Source organism: Maylandia zebra, linkage group LG15 (genome assembly GCF_041146795.1).
Source record: "Maylandia zebra isolate NMK-2024a linkage group LG15, Mzebra_GT3a, whole genome shotgun sequence".
In the NCBI taxonomy this organism is placed as follows: Eukaryota; Metazoa; Chordata; class Actinopteri; order Cichliformes; family Cichlidae; genus Maylandia; species Maylandia zebra.
The window spans coordinates 39603726-39621469 of record NC_135181.1 but is presented as its reverse complement, the minus strand read 5'-3'; the positions used below and the strand labels follow the sequence as shown (position 1 = coordinate 39621469).

The window sequence follows — 17744 nt, the reverse complement described above, 5'->3', positions numbered from 1 at the left end:
TTAAGTTTATTTATATTGGTCATTTCTAAAGCGCAGCTCTCAGAGTCTTCACAATAAAAAACAAGCATCAGATAACTCTAATCATCAAGCCAAAATGCAACCGCTAATGGGCCGCAATGATCCACGAGAGCTGTGTTTGCAACAAGTAGACATTCATTTTAATGACTATACCTGGTTTTAGCGGTGTCATGTGGGTAATACTAACACACATGCAAGCAATTTTATATGAAAAAAGCAAACATTCTGCCTTCTTTATGATCAATTAGATACTATAAAGCAGTCTGAAAACTCAGATAGCAGATAGCAATGATAATTAGGGTATATGGGGAAATTATTATGATTCAGCTGCCCCAAATTAATTGGCAGATTGCATCATTTTTAACTCTATATTACAATGACAGTTGGAAGGGTTTTCAGAGCTGACAAAACTTATCCACTGTGCAGTCTGTCTCTGCCTTCTGAAACTCTTTCAAATTTAAATTAAAATGACTGCGCTATTACAGCTTTTCTCGGTGGCTTTGATGCATTTCAAATGATCAAAACTGCTCGTTAAATCATCTAGTCACTTGTGCACATCATAAAAGCACGTTCTCATTCTTTTGAACAAATTGCCAAATGCAAATGCTGAGAACGATCAAAAAATATACTAAGAAAAATACACGATATGACCAGTAAAGCAATTGTCACGTTCTGGCTTTGCTTCCGTTCAGTAAGTCCACTTAATAGATGGAAACATTAACAATACTATGTAGTTAAAAATGACTTCAATTTGTGTATTAATCTCTTTGTTCAAATACAAGCTGTACATGTATCATCAGGCCAAGGTGCCACACAGATATGTAAGCTATCTTAGATGATTAGCTTACTACTGAAAGCCACCCACTGCTTATATTCAGCAGCTAATGCCTCTTCCCTTGTAATATTGTTGACATTGGGACTTTGTAGCATACCATGTCTCTCAATCTAATGGATTGCTATTTATCTTTTGCTATGAGAGGTATGCCCGAGTGAAATTAGAAAACGGCAGTGTGTTATTTAAAATAGAAACCGGTTTGCAATCTTTGCACGAGTAATTTAATAGCACATGGAAATACTGTGCATTGCATCCTGGTACTGTAACCTTGTCTAAACAAAATCACATTTTTATTACATCAGACGTGCTCTCCACCATTTGATTACTATATTGACACACTCTGCTGCACACCCTCTCGCACATTAGTGGGATTAAGTCAAAAACGAAACAAAGGCGGTGCACCCACTGAAGATTCCTCTTCACTTGTGTCCCAGCCACTTACCATCCAGCTCCACAAAATTAGAGCCCTTTGTGTGATGTCTCCATCCATGTGCTCTCTTGGCACACTAACTGGTGTGGTTTTTCAGACATTCAGTGCTTATTTATGGATTGTTTTCTCAAACGTTGGCCCTTTTATTTATTTATTTATTTATTTTGCAGTTGTTTGTGTTGCCACAATATCTTTGCCAAGACTCTTGGACTTCATTGTTGCCACCACGACAGTGTGAGGAGAGACAAGAAAACTTATTATCGACAGTTCCTTCGGTTTCAAGTTTTTTGACACAGTGGTTTGCAGATAAAAAGAAAAAAATGCCCACCAGGGTTGGAGAATGTGGCATTACATATAAAATCCAGCTCACTTGCAGGCAGCACCGAATGGCAGCTGTTCTGGAACACAAGTTGTCTTTATTCCGACTCCTCTCTTATAAGATCTGGCTAAATCGGGGTTAAATCTCTGTGGTTTTCTGTATGGTACACTGTGCTCAGTTTAACTTGACTGTGTGCTCTGTTTGAATCCCATGCCTTCTGAGTCTGGCCACACATCTTCCATCCCAAACCACCATTACCAGGCTGAAAGGTTCTGTATAAATAGATTTCACACTGAGCACCACTGGGTTGGAAATTAATTGTTGTCTGGGGAAAAATCTACCACAGTTTCTCTTATATGTACACAGAGCAGCCTGCTGAGATATTTTAACCATTTGTTACACGCACACTCACAAGCTAAATGATCTAAACAGTCTTATAGGTGTGATTTTAATCGAAACAGAACGTGTCTTTGCTGTCAGTTGGAGCTTATTGGCCGTGATTATCAATAATTGGACAGATTTTTCCATTACGTTGTTTTAAGTGGCCGGTTTAACATGTTAAATAGAGCTTCAGATTATGCTATTTTCAGTGTCGATTAGTCGAGTCGTCATTTTCATATTTCATCTTCCAGTGAAATTGTGGTTATATATAAACGATGTATTCATACATAAAGAAGCACAAACATAAGCACACATACTGAGAAACAGGTTCCAGATGAGTGCTAAATAAATGGCGGCAATGATTAATTGGTTATTAAAATAGTTGTTCATTAATTTTGTTTCCATCAGTGACTCAACTATTCATTCTAACGACAGCATTAAATAAAACAATGAGTGGCTTACCCATAATGCTGGCTGAGATAAACTTCATTTACATTCATTCGCTTTGGCTAAAAGTGTGTCATAGCCTTGAACACTTTCCAGCATTTGCTGCTTTGCCTTTCTGTCTTTCAGCTTACATCCTTCAGATATAAAATGATTAAGAATTCCCACATTTATGCCACTAATGTATTTATTCCTGATGGCTGTATCCGAATTGTTCTGGAAACCATATTATTCTGTGTCGCTCTACTTTTCTCCGCGTTATTATTAATGCAGTTTCTAGCATCAGAAATTAGCCGAGTGAGTCTATCTCTGTTAGCCTATTTTAATTTGAGTGTTGAGTGGACATCTTTGTGTGGATTTGCATGTTTAAAGTGGGCCATGCCACTGTTGTTATGCCAGTAAAGCACTGACATGTGCATTGAGCCATCAAATCTGTCTGTCTTCAGGGACAGCTCTAACTGCATTGCGTGGGGTTGAGCAAACGATGAGCGGATGACTGGGAATACACCATTATTACCTACCGCTGTATCAATATAAATAGATCAATGCTCTGCTGGTCCGCTGCTATTTTAGGATGCAAGGAAGGTAATCAGGAGTTCAATGCAATATCTAATTGTATTGCATCTTCTACTCAGACTTAAACTTACAAATAATTTGCTACAAATGAGGCCTTTCCACCCACTAACCACAGGCAGCACAAAATGCCTTACGCATGCGCGTACGTGTTTGTATTCTGTGTAGACATGGTGGTAAGTAGTTTGCCTCTATTCTTCTATTTCCAGCCAAGAAGTATGACAGTGGCGAAAATCTTAACATCACTGGGATCACAAAGGACCAGGCTGGAGACTACGAATGCAGCGCTTTAAATGACATTGCCTCTCCCGACACCAAAAGAGTAAAAGTCACAGTCAACTGTAAGTACATCTCCTTCTTCTTCCTTGGGTTCCCGTGTTTTTTTGTGCACCGGCCTTGCAGATCCACGATCCCTGACGATGCACTTCAAGAAAGTATACTATCCAGAAGTTTGAGAAAGTCGAGAGCTAAAGAAGTTTCTTAATATTTAATGCGAGAATTCCCTTTTTGTCGGTGCATGTAGATGATTAATTCACACTAAGGAAAGGTCTGACTGTTCTAAGCACTATTCCATTATGCAGGTAATGAGTCTTTCAAAAGTGTGAGGAGACAGTAATGAGGAGCCAGGGCATTAATGAATGATACTGGGCTTTAGCTGTCGTGGTCACATAGAAACCACCACTTGTAAGTAGAAGCAGAATTCGGGTGCTTGACTATTATTGCCATTCTCCTTTGCTTCACTGTTATTCATTGAAGTTTCTGTATAGATGCCCTCTGCTAAATCTCACTTTTGGAAAAGCTTATCAAGCACTCATCGACAGCGATGTGGGGAGGGAGGGAGGGAGGGGGAAGTGAAAGAAAAAAGGCTCGTCTTGGCCCAGTTAGTGAGTCGCATCCAGAAAGCTAATCGTGCAAGTTTTCTAATTCGGGTTTTAAGAAATTGACACGTACTTTTTTATATTCATTTTCAAAACGATTTTTAATCTGTTTCTGCAGATCATCTGTATCCACCTCCATGTATTAAGACAGTGTTCATGCCCGCTTTGGTACAAAACCAAGAATTGTGGCCATTATTTCTGGGTAATGCCTGGCTCTAATGAGCTGGGTCTGAGTGAAGTTTCAGAGGCCAGTTATTTATAGCTCTACTGAGACGTGGGTTCAAGGATGAAAAGTGCTTTGACAACTGGCTGTGTCTTTATGGTACAGAACAAAGGAGATGCTCTCTGTGATTGATAAGGCATGTCATAGTCAGACGCTGAATTTTAAGCTGAGACGGCGGGGTTATGTGGGCTTAGCATTCGAACTGAGTGAATTGATTAGGAAGACTTTTCTTTGCTGTCAGACATAGTCTTCACAGTTTGAGCCCCTGAGCCATAGTTGGGGTGGGAGCGTGTTGTATTTGGTCAAGTGCTCAGGCCTGCTGGACAGTTATGGCGGTCGTGGCTCAAGAGTTGGGAGGTCGCCTTGTAATCGGAAGGTTGCCGGTTCGAGCCCCGGCTTGGACAGTCTCGGTCGTTGTGTCCTTGGGCAAGACACTTCACCCGTTGCCTACTGGTGGTGGTCAGAGGGCCCGGTGGCGCCAGTGTCCGGCAGCCTCGCCTCTGTCAGTGCGCCCCAGGGCGGCTGTGGCTACAATGTAGCTGCCATCACCAGTGTGTGAATGTGTGCGTGAATGGGTGGATGACTGGATATGTAAAGCGCTTTGGGGTCCTTAGGGACTAGTAAAGCGCTATATAAATACAGGCCATTTACCATTTTATCTCAGGCTGCTTCCGCCATTGATTCGCTCGTTGCTATTGATCGATATCGCAGACGACAATGATCCAGATATCTGTCTGTGACTCCTTTGATCTTATTGTATAAATTGGTTTCTGAGAACTATTTATAAATTTCCCTTTGATCTGATATTTTACATAATCCTTCAGTACAGCAGATATTGAGTTGCTCCGCTTCACAAATAGAAAGTGTCTCTATTACAAAAGAGTTAAACGTATGGACCAAAAACTCTGGCACATTACATCAGCCTGCAGGGTAATGAATAATTAGTTTTTGTAACACAGCCAGCCTAACTGCAACACCTTTATGGAATATGCTATAAAAATGAAAAATGTAAAGGAGACAGTTTGTTGGACAGTGTTATCAAAAGCAGCAGGAGGATGTTGAGCGATTACTTTGAAATGAGATTTTTAGAGTCGATGTCAGTTGAAAGCCATTATCTCCAAAGTGTTTCTTTTCAGGAATGAAGTAACACAGCCTTCAGTGAGGTCGATGATAATTCATTTTTGAAATAATCCAATGGGTCTTAAAAGGGTTTTTTTTTTTGTGCGCTAGCGAAGTGGGAAAAATATCACCTTTTATAAAATGGCACGCAGTCCTTAAATTTAGGTGAAGTATCGTTAAAGATCCAGATGCTATAAAGTCATTGCCGAATGACCAATTAAGAAGAGGCTCCACAGTCGCCCCTTTCTCTTAATATAAAATACACAAAAAACTTTCATGTAATTTAGGAAAGGAGGCATACCCTGCACGAGCTGTCTTAAGAAAAATGAGCTTGTGGATTTGTTTTTCCACTTTACATGTGCAGTACCATGGCAGTGTGTTTGGGATCATTGTCAACAGTACAAGTGCATCTGCGAACAGAGAAACCTTTGTGCATTTCCAGTATTTTTTGACCAAACACCAACAAAATATTAGAGAAATGCTTTTAACTTTTCACACATTCGGACTCGTAATGCTGGCATCGTCACACCTCAGTGGCGGTGCATCTTACCCCCCAAAAAACCTAAAGTATTTATGATTTTTTTGCAAGTTTCACATTCTCAAACCCATCAGGTGGGCCAGTTCAGAGATTTTGCTGGGCTCGTTATGGCTCTCAGGCCATTGGTTTTGCACCACTGATTTAGAGAGACAGCTTGATGGGCATCCGCCGTACACATGAAATATCTGATAGAGCTCTTGTGTGACATGTATACACATTTTCATTCATAATTTGTGTGCAGTAAGACTAGAAGGTGTCTGATAAGTGTTTGAGCAGGCGCTGTACATCTTTGGGGCCACCCTTTCAGTTATAAATAATGGATTTCATAATTATTTACATGCTGTTTGAGCTACTGCAAACACTGTCAGATTTTTCTAGCCTCACAAGCATTTCACACACGAAAGGTCCTGTGTTTTATTACGGCTGTTTAGCATTCAAGGTGCTGAATAGGTAACAGAGAAGAAGCAAAAAATGCAGCTGACGTTAAAGAGGCAGGACTTTGTTTGTCGGCTTCCTCAAATGGGACTGAAAAGTTCTTCAATATTTTGTGCCCTGTAGCTTCAAATAGTCAGCGACTGTTTTCAGAGCATTTTGTCAGTATGCTTTTCATGCTTGTATTTTTCATCAAAGTTGCCTCTTCCCTTTTCTCTCTGCATGGTGACTGGTGACACATGTGCTCATCTCTAAAGATAAGGAAGCAGAATGAATGAATTAAAGTTGTCCATTGGAGCGACTGATTTGGCCACAGCAGGCAGAGCTTTAGCCAGCTGGTGGCCACTCTTCACTGCCTCCTCTCCTCACTGGCACACTCCTCCTCCTGTGAAGTAAAAAGAGAAGCATTTGGATTGTGTCCCAATCTACTGTATCATTCATGCTCTGCTGTCACACATCAGGCTGTATTCACCAGGCACCCAGGAGTGTGGGCTATTGATGAGGGGCTGAGCGTATTAAAATCTGTATTAAGATAAAGACATTAGCTGACATGGAAACTCAAACAAGAGAGAATAATTATGCAGCAAGAAGCAAGAAATTAACTTTATTAAAAATATTACACTGCATGGACACGTGCTCATACAGCTGTTTTACAGCTGTATGTCTCACAAAAGAAGCCTGCTAATTTTGTGAAGGCCCTCCTGGGAGACTGTGCAGGTGTCAGTTTAACTCTCTAACTTAAACAGTACACAGCACAGAAATTCAAATATTCTTTTTGCTTTTTTATTAAGTCACTCAACACTGAACTATGAATCATCCGAGCATAAAAAACACACCTGACTCTAAGAAGTGTTTCTAAGAAGCCGTTCTTAAGGGAAACAGGACGAAAAGCTGAGGTTTGCCAAATTACACAAGAACTAGAATGAAAATCAATGACAGCAGGTCTGATGGAGTCATGAATACTAATATTCGGTTCAAATAGTCAGAAGTGGGTGTCTGCAGCCATCTGCAAAACACAGTGGGGGCTCTGTTTGGTTTGGAGCTGCATTTCAGCCAGTGGTGTCGGGGATCATGTCAAAACTAAAAGAATTATGAATGCAGAAACGCACAGACAGATTTGGATTCGCCCTGCGATGCCATCTGGAAGCCATTTCATTGGCAGCAGCTTTAATTTCAGAATGACAATGATCCCAAACACACTGCCAAAGTCGCCAAAGCACACCTTTTACAATACTGGCAGTAGAAAAAAGAAAAACGCACAATGGAACATTACAAATCATGGATTGGCCTCCCCTGAACTCTGGATTTTCGATCATCTTGACAAAGAACAAAGCAAAAGGCAGCCAGCATCCAAATAAGAGCTTTGAATGTCCTTCAAAAAGCTGAACTATCTGTGAAGACTACTTAAAGAAATGACGAAAAAGCTTCTTAGCAAAACACAAAGAAATGAGAGGCGGAGTAACAGAAAGGGCGCAGCGTTATCGTTCGATATTGTTAACGGTGTAAGCGGCTATCGTGGCGTGCTTTGACCCCATTATGGTATCACCACTGATCCTCTTTTTTCTTGCTAACAGCAGTTAAATGAAATGAATTCATATTCATCAGTTAGTGAAGTCTGTAGTATTTTTTCCTTCATCATTCTAATAAGACAGCATAGGATTGAGTGACACTGACATTTCAAGGGTTAACAGTCTAATTAAATACATGTCCAGACAATTTTGTTCAAAACAATGGCGTTTTTCAAAGCTGTGGGTATAGCTGACCTCTGGGCTAATTGCAGATTAGGGCCAATAATTAAAATAAGCAAACCAAGGTAATGAAAATAAAATTAAGCTCGAACATATTTGCAGTTTTAATAACACCGGGCCACTAAGCCTGCCATTTGGTTCTCTATGATAGGAGGAGTTAGAGGCAGACGTTTGCAGGCATTGTCACTGCCCGAGTGTTAAGTCCAGTACATGTAACCCCAGCATGGATTTCTCTAAGGCTCAAATGTCCTACCTTCATGTGGCAGCATTAATTAAATTATGGCCTGAGAGGGCTTCTTGCCTTTATGCTCCTGGCGATAAATGAACGGCGACTGAATACTTTTATCATCTAAACCTGAACGATGGCAGTCATCCATAAGGTCGCACTAGAATCAGATTGGCTTAAAAAACCCTACTTGGCGAAAGAATATTTCAGCTGTGATTCTACCTGATGAAATTTGATCTCTGACCTACTTTTTAAAATTTACATATTCATCTTCACTGCAGGTGGGTGCCGTTACTGGCTGAAATTCTCACTGCACAGTGTGACTCAAAAGCATAAATATCACATCTAGGTGGTTGAGTCGGAGGGATGAATGAAAAGGAAACCACCGTGGAACACCTCCGCCTGAGATAAAACGCTGGTGTTTGATTAATTAATGAAGCCACCTTGTAGCAGATTGAAGGCATCCATCACTAACACTACAGATAAAACAATAACAGAAGCCTGTTTCTGTTTTAAGACGAACAATCAAAGGTGTTTGACCTCGCTTTCTAGTTTAGGGAGCTCTTTTCCTCCAGAGAGAGGTGTCGGCTCCTCTTATTGAACGAGTGAGAATACAGGGTTTGAACATCATCATGTTGCAAGATGAGATTTGACAGTTTGCACAAACTTTAGTCACACACGGAAGAAACGGAGACAGCTAACTGTCTTGTCGTGCTACGTTTTATTTGCCCGTCACTGTTTCAGTTGCTTCATCTGAAGCTGTTTGAAATATCTAGAGGGAATTTGATAGCGTGGCACAAATGTTTACATAAAGATTTTAACCCTAACTCAAAAAACTCTGGACAAAATTTTACAGAAAATGTCAACTTTGCAGATATCCAGATGTTTTGCAGAAGTACAATTTGGCTATTATCTGAAATAAGAAGCACGAGGAGGCGACATAGAGTCAGTTATTCATTTATTTTACGTTTATCTTCTTAAGATGAACTTAAGAAAATGAAATCAGCAGGGTTCTTTTAGGACTCTTTTACATGCTTTTACATTGGGCTACATTCCTGTTAATTTTAGCTTATTTAATCAAATAATACGTTTAAATCATGCATATATTCACCTGACCTACATCTCTTAGAAGCTAAATATAAAGGCACTCCATTCATTATACCTCCACCATGAATGTAAATAAAGCTATAGAGAAGTACTCGACTGCTGTGAGATCCTTCTGAATTTCTCCTGAAGCTTGGGAAAAATAACTCAGCGATGCGATAACACATCTTTTCAAATTCAAATTTGTCACACACACACAACCATACACAGTATGACATGGGGGTGAAATGCTTGTAGCTGTACAATGCCCGACCATTAAATGACAGAAGAAAAGTTTTACAATATTTACAATTTACAGTTTACTACAAAAATTTACAAATTAACTTAGGAATTTACAGTAAAGAATGTGCAAATAGCAGAAGAGATTATAAAGATAAGGATTATAAATTATAGGAATTATAGGATTATAGGAAATGTGTGGTGACGTGTGTGAGAGTCCAGTCTTATAGTGACGTGTTTGGGAGAGTCCAGTCCTACACCTGGTTCAGGCCCCGAATAGCCTGGGGGAAGAAGCTCCTCCTCATTCTCTCTGTTTTGGCCTTAAGGGAGCGGAAGCGCTTCCCAGACCTCAACAGTGAGAAGAGTCCATTGTTGGGATGGGAGAGGTCCATCATAGTCTTCCTAGCTTTGGACTTGCACCGCTTGGTGTAGATGGACAGCAGGTCAGGGAGCTCTGATTGAATGATGCGTTCTGCCGAGCGCACCACCCTTTGCAGGTCTCGTCTGTCCTGCTTGGTGCTGTTCCCAAACCAGGTGCAGATGTTTGCCGTCAGGACGCTCTCGATGGTGCAGGAGTAGAAGTTCTTGAGCACCTTCAGTGGCAGATGGAAGTCTCTAAGTCTTCTGAGGAAGAAGAGACGCTGACGGGCTTTGTTAACCAGGGTGTTGATGTGGCAGGACCATGACAGGTCCTGAGTGATGTGGACACCCAGGTATCGGAAACTGTCCACTCTCTCCACTAGCGTGCCACTGATGATGAGGGGTTTGTAATTCCTCGCCTGCTTTGTAGTGAAGTCCATGATCAGCTCCTTAGTCTTGCTGATGTTTAGGAGGAGGTTATTTTCCTGGCACCAGGTCTCCAGGTTCCTAATCTCCTCCAGGTAGGCCGTCTCGATGTTGTCGGAGATCAGGCCCACAACAACAGCTTTGTCCGCTAAGTTGACTATTTTCTAATTTACGTTAGCAACCATTGCATTGTTTTTCCTGCACTTTACGCATTCATTATACTGTTTCTTAAGGTGTATCTTGAGGCAGCTGAAAAGTTTATTGTGTTCCTTTGCAGCGCAGACAAAACGCTTTGAATATGATTTATAATCGGTTGAGATAACTTGTGCTAAATCTGAAGTATTTCCAACAACAATGATGATCTTCTTTGAGGGACAAGCTCTTCTCCGTCTGCTGTGGCAGACATTAGAAGTTTGATCTCTGTCTGTCTTTTAGCATAGCTTCAGTCATCGAGTCATACGAGTCCAGGAAAGTTCAAGTTGCTCAGTGCTGGGAACAGCTGTGATTGGCACATGCTCAGGTGCCACTTGATATGCTTTTACTTTGTGTTCTGTAGCTGGAGCGTGTGTTTTTATTATTGCTCAATCGTGGTCATTAAACTGTGTCATCACGCCCTAAATTAACATTATTGGTATTTACCAAAATGATTGTAATGTTTTTGTAACGATTAACCACCAATATGTGCAAGCTCGTTATTCAAAATGATGGTTTTATAAACAGAATGTAATTATTGTCGTTCGCCATTATTTTCAAATTTACTGTTTTAAGGCACAGTAGAATTTTTGATTAAGATGTAAAACTAGTTATTTGCTTGCATTCCTGAACAGACAGATTAGTTTTAATGGTTGATGTCGTGCTTGATTTATTAATGAGCTCTCAGAGAAGTCCAGTGTGCCGCGAATAAAAATGTTGATTACATTTCAGTGAATTCAGTGAGTTTTATTTTTTAACAGGTTTTTTGACAGATTTCTAAAAAGTATTTGTGTTTTCTCTTTTTAACTAATTTGTTAAGCCCTGTATACAAAACTTTTCTCCAGGAGCCAGGAGGCTTGTCAAGTTAAAAGGCATCAATTACTAAAAGGTTGAGGTGAATGTATGTAAGAGTTTGCATGTATAATTTTTACCCTATGTGGATTAGAGAAAATGCAAAATAAATTCAAACTCGTGGACCCAGTTTGTTTGTTTTTAACCATTGAAGATGTGTGCTGTACACAGTTCAAAGAAACGATTGAAAGCCCAAAATTCCCATTATATTCATGCCCACGGTGAGCGTATACAAACTTCTGACCGCGTGTAATTTTGTATGACAGCATCCCTCGATTCAGGCTAAAGCTTTAACCAGTTCAGGTTTGTCTTCCTTTTTAATATCACTTTGGCTCCTTCGTGGCAAGCTTGCTTGTCAGAGTGAAAGCGTACCCTGTATGCTTCGGAGTTTTCCAGCCATTTTTACGCCTCCTTCCTCCTCCAGTACCCTGCAGCTGTGAATTCTGCTCACATATTCGCCATGGCTGTGATTGTAAAAAGAAGAGCACCTCGCTCTTTCCTGCTTACACTAATTGTCCAGCAAAACTGTGATCATTTTAATCACCATACACATCAGAGCTGCTGTGAGCAATTTAACCAGTGGTATTGATAGCTTTCTGAAAAAAATAAATAAATCAGAATGCAGGAGCACACTGCGAATACTTCTAATTCTTTACATCACCTGGTCTTTTGTTTGCTCCTAACCTTCCTTTCCCTCTAATACCCCAGCCGTCCAGGCCTGTTTGGAATTCAGGCCCCGGCCTGGTAGATACACCCACAACATGCTCCTCTGCTGACAGAGTGGTTGTGGGGAGTCACGACCATCTCTGATAAATAAGAGACTAAAGTTGTTTACTTGTGTTCAGTAGACACATCTTCATGACCACCCAACATTACAATGTCAAGTAATGACACTGGAGTAAACAGCTATTAGCGGCGTGTGGGCATGCTTTATTTATTTATTTATTTGATAGTTATTGAATTTACAAAGAATCATTATACACCATAACAGCTGCATAGAGGGATGCAGGATTTATTACATTTTGCAAAATTCAATGACCTACATACTGTGTGTCCATATCAGGCTCAGCGCAGCGGTGGATGGTGAGGTTGAATCAAAGGTGGAATAAACGTTCATCGCACAGTTCAATGAAAACTGGCGTCGGGAGTATTTTCAAATCAGACATGCAGTCTCCGTTGAGCGTTTGTCGACAGTTTGCCCTATCTGTTGAAATACTGTGCCTTACGATTCAAAAGAGAAGGCTTCCTAGAATTGGATTCTGATCCAATCCTAAGTAGAGTTAAAGCCAGTACCCTCAAGCTGTTTGGATGTAAATCCATCTCTCTACATCTCTCCAAAGCTCTCGTCTTGATTGCTATTTGGATTCCTTGCTGCATGAGGGGCATGAATAAATGAGCGGAAACTTGATCTTCTGCAGAATAAATGTTCTGGCTAGTACACTTCCTTTTTTTTCCTTTACTTTTAAACATTGGCATCCCATTTTAGTGACAAAATAAGTAATAATGTTGAGCGCAAGGCGAATAACATCACAGGCTTACATGAAATCGTCTATAACATGGTTATTATGTTCACACAATCGGAGATGACTTACTGCGCTCGCTCGTAACAATAGATTAATGACATTTCCGCGTGTGTCGACTGTACCATTGTCTTCATCGGAACAGCTCGCCAGCTCGTGTGTATTTAGGAAGATAGGTGAGGATTTGTGTACCTTGAGCCATTTAGTGTTAAACACAGACAATAGATTGAATCCCTGGTGTTGTCGACCCACACAGTTCTACACACTAAGCTGGTTATTTATATGCCTCGCATTGTATAAAAAGAAGGAACACAATGTTCCCTAGCTGTTCTGAATAGAAATCTTAATGAATTAATAAATCTTGGCAGTAGAACCATTCCTGACTGAGGGGGGAAAAAGCAGGACAAAGAAGCCCACAGATGGCAGTGGGGAACAGTGTCTCTGTGTGTAAGCTGACAAGTCATGCACTGATGAGTCCATTTCTTAATTGCAATGAAAACTCATTTTCAAATCTGGCTGAAGAGGTAGGGTTATTAATTGATCTTTTAATTAAAAAGCCTGCGTTCTCCGGGTTCTCTTGGCAAACAATAGTATGTAGCTAAATAAATCATATTCATCCTTGAAGCACACCAATTAATCATCAATTGTCACACGAGGATTGTTTAAGGGACGCTACTCAGCGAAGCCTTGTACATTAAGGTGTTTTGCTTTGTGAGCAAACCCTGTCCATTAATAAAGGTCACACTTGTTATGTATCTTTAAAGTGTGTGTATTTGTACAGTTTGCATAGACATTTGGAGACATCGGCTTTGTTTTGATAATGCAGATGTAATGGCTTTTGGTTCGTGATCGATCCGTAACTGCCCATTTGTCACCTGCCAGAGCCTTACACTCCTCATTTTTCTGCCATGCTTGTACTATTCCTGGACCCAACCGCTCACCCCCATCTGGTGGAGCCACCGTGACTTCAGGCATGATTTACAGCACCACCCCAGCATTCCCTAGACATTAAATTACCTGGATTATTGGGGCTTCATGGTTTTTAGTGCACTACTTTGCATTACTCTCCAAAATCCGGATGGTGTATAGCACAATATATGATGATATAAGATATGCCAGCAAGGTAAAATTGGACTTATTGGATTGTACTGGGTTTTATGGTTGTGATCTGTCTTAACAGATCGCAGTGCCAAGGTCCAAATTGGGAGAACTTGATAATATTGATATGCATATAAAATGATAGCATTTTGCAATACCTGCAATGCTATAAGAGAGCTTTTTCTATATTAGAAATCGCTGAAAGACAATTATTGGACCCAAATTGCTTTTTGAATTTGTCCATTTGCAGAAATACAACTGGCCTTCAAGAAAAGCTTTCTATTCTTAGTTACCGCTCTTGGAGTTTTGCAGCCTGTAGTGCTCGTATTGTATGCTGGCCAGGGGGATGATGCATTTACATGGTTCAAGTTTTCAAATTAAGTGCAGCAAATAGAAAAATGCTTAAAAACATTTGACTTTGCCTTTGCAAATAACCAACATCAGTTCCAACTCCACACTTTTCTGAATACGCGGCATGTTGCACGACTGGATCGCTGGTATTATTATTATACTGCGCTCTGTATTTAGAGCTGTGCTGTGGAACGGATGAGCACCTGAAGTGCCTAACATTTTTAACAGCACATTTTTCAATCCTTTCATTGTCTTAGTTTGATTTTTTTATCTGAGCATTTTAACCAACTACTGATGGAGAACAGTAAACCTAATTAACTATAAAAATAGGAAATCCTTTGAGTCTAATGAAGAAAGCACAGTGTTCATTTGACAAATAGCTGATCCAGCTGGTAATATATTAAAGGGAACACAGCAAAATAATCCAGAGAGGAAATGCACATTTAGAAAAACAATTTTCCAGCAGTTTTGTGGTTTGTAGTTCAGGGTCTATCCCTGGGTCCGAATGGATGTTTAAAGATATGCACATAAGCTTGATTGGTCAGCGTACCATAAAAGCAGTGAGTGTGTGTTACATTTTTCACAGAAAGATTATTTGCTAAACACGTCTGCAATGCTCGATTCAGTCAAATCCAGATAGTCTGAACAGTGTAGGTAATCATTTTATTAGAATCGTGGTTGTTTCTCAGTTACTTTTCATAAAACCTCTCCATGCAGGGCGGCCATGAAAAAACCCTCCATGCAGGAAAAACCCTCCTGGTATAATAAGAATGAAATAAATAAAAATGTCTCTATGTGTGAGGTTTGAAGTATTGACTCACCTGACTGAGCCACCCTGTCCACTGTCCTAGTAACTGTACAACACGACAGCCGGGTCACCCTGGTGCTTTCAGAGCCTTCAGATAATCGATGGCCCCGCACAATACCACCAATGGAGGATTACGAGGACTTGCTAAGCCTCTGCTGGTCAGCATACTACATTGATTTTGTCATACTTGTTATTGGCTTATATTTCTGTGCTGCAGAGTACTGTTGCAATTTTCTCTGCTTCTTCTCATCTTTTTCTTTAAGTACATCTGTTCTGTAAAGCGCAGTGTCAGACACCAGACACTCTGATGTTACTTTATTATGTGCTTTAGAAACTTTTGTTTTCTTTTAGTTGCTGCAGGTTGTTACTGCTCCTCTGCAAAGCTGTCTTCGGGTGCAGTAACCACTAATGCTGGTTATGTTTAAATATAGCTCTGAAGTAATCTGTGATGTTTGAACAGATCTTTGAAGTTTCTGAAGCAGAAAAATTTTGAGTTTAGACCACAGACACAAGGGTACACACACCCACAGTGCACATTCACACACAACATGCACAGGCATCCAGTCAAGGTCTACTAATACCCCCCCAGCATGGGGTTGAACATTTCATGCAGTGATAAATGAAGAGGAAGAGCCCTAGCATAACCCATTGCTTGATTCACTATCTTAAGTCCTTCAGATTATTCAGCAGAGCAACAAAAGAGGGAACTAATGGTATAATTGGCACACATGCAAGGACAGAAAATCAACATACGCTAGTCCTATGAATGTGCTCATTAGGATGCAGAGGAAAGGTTGGTGGAAGGGCATCCATCATCACAGAGCACACTGTGATCTTTGTGTGCGTCTCTTACATGATTTTATGACACTTGTACAAATGATCACATGCTTCGCTTTCACCTTGCCCAAATCTGTGGCATTCCACTTCATCTATCTGCGCTGACTGTCACAGGCTGCAGGGAAAGACTGTGCATGCATTGGTTCCATGCAGCTCTTCAAACCAAGGCCGTCTCACAGAAAGTACTGAATGATCAAAGGTGAAGGATTTGTAAATCTAAGCGGATAAAACACATGAATGCTATCCTGTTCCGTAGGAGTGAACCAGATTATGTCTTCGTTGAATTTCCGTTGTTTTGGGGGAGTCCGACGTGCTGGGGGTTATGTTTAGAAGCTTTTTCACTCCATACTCAGGTCTCTCCAAATGCAATTGAAAGTAAAGTCTTGCAGGCTCTTGGCCAAGTCCTTCCACTGGAAAGGGGCTTTAGCTCAGACTGACAGGTAATTCTTTAAAGCTCATTGTCAGGAATATAAATAGTCCCCATCTTACTTTCAAACTTGGCTGGGCAATTTACTGCTAGCTGCAGGACTGGTCTAAAGAGCGCGAGCGTTTTCCATGTATCATATGCTTTTAATCAGAAACAGTGTGAGTGACACAAAGTAATTTTGCCCTGTCTTGTATCTGAAATGGCTGTGCATCTGCTTGGTTGTTCAGAACAGTTTTATTGTTTGTCAGGCTTTTGGAAAGTCAAGCCAAGTTTACACAATACACAATGTCAGATTGAGCTCTGTGTGATAGTGTGATTGGTTTTTCCTGTTTCTTTGCCTCAGTGTTCAGTGAAGAAGCAGGCGATCTATGAAGGTAAGCTGTCATAAAAATACCAGTGGGTTTAAGCCACTGTGTGCATTCAGCTGGGACCAGTTTAGCGTTGTCTAAAGGTGCCATTTTATTTACCCATCACAGTTTAAGCATTAATTGAATTAATATTATAACATTAAGCAGAGTATAATACAATCTTAATCATTCATCTGATGAGTTGGCTGTTTATTTTACCCTTTGATCTCCACTTGGTAAAATTGAGTCAAATGCATTGAACTAAACCTAATAGCTAATGCTGTTTGAATATTATAATGCTCATCTAAATGTTTTACATACCAAATAAGAAAGCACAGGACAGTTACAGTTGTATTATTGATTCAGTCCCAGTAACCCCACTTTGCGTGTGCAGTGGAGTTCAGGAGTCCCGGCACATTACGCCCACTCACTCGCTTTGAATCCACTCGACAATTACCTACACATGGACTTACTGTGCTTGGCCATTAATTGGATTTTAATGTCAGTCATTATTTTGACTTCCACCTAAGAAGAAAACAAAGTGATTGGCATAAAATGCTTACACTCCCCCCTTTGTTTTTCTTTTTTCCCACTGTTACAGCCGTGCACTTTTACAACCCCCTAAAAGCTCAAACTCACTGGTTAGTTTCAGCTCAAGCCTTCGACTGAAGGAGACTCTTTGGTCAAAAAGCTCAATATCAAGGAAGCAGAACTCGCAGGGCTTCCAAAGGTGAACCTGCCCAAGTATTTTTTTTAACAGTTGCCTGCAGCTGCTTAAAAAATTCACATACACCATTGACCAGAATAACCTGGAATTTTGCTATAAGCGGGCAGCCTTATGGACTGCTGTGCACTGGGGGACCCTGGCAGGTTAAAGACCATTTAATGTTCGATCCAGCTGTGTGGGACAGCTGGATCGCATTACCCCCTTAAAGCCTGAAATATGAAATAATTGCCAGAAAATTTTTGAAAATGAAGAATTTATTGAACCATCTGACAAATTGGTTTAAAAATGATTTACATTTTAATTTCCATATAC

At 40.5% G+C, this 17744-nt stretch overlaps 1 protein-coding gene across 2 annotated transcripts in view; it reads left to right on the top strand.

Annotated features, from left to right (window-relative positions):
• negr1 (neuronal growth regulator 1) overlaps positions 1-17744 on the top strand; it is a 181500-nt gene that overhangs the window by 117122 nt on the left and 46634 nt on the right. For both annotated transcript variants that reach the window (XM_004561477.5, XM_004561478.6), the window contains exon 4: positions 3210-3341. In XM_004561477.5, coding sequence (XP_004561534.1) covers positions 3210-3341 — 132 coding nt within the window. The remainder of the gene's footprint in view (positions 1-3209; positions 3342-17744) is intronic.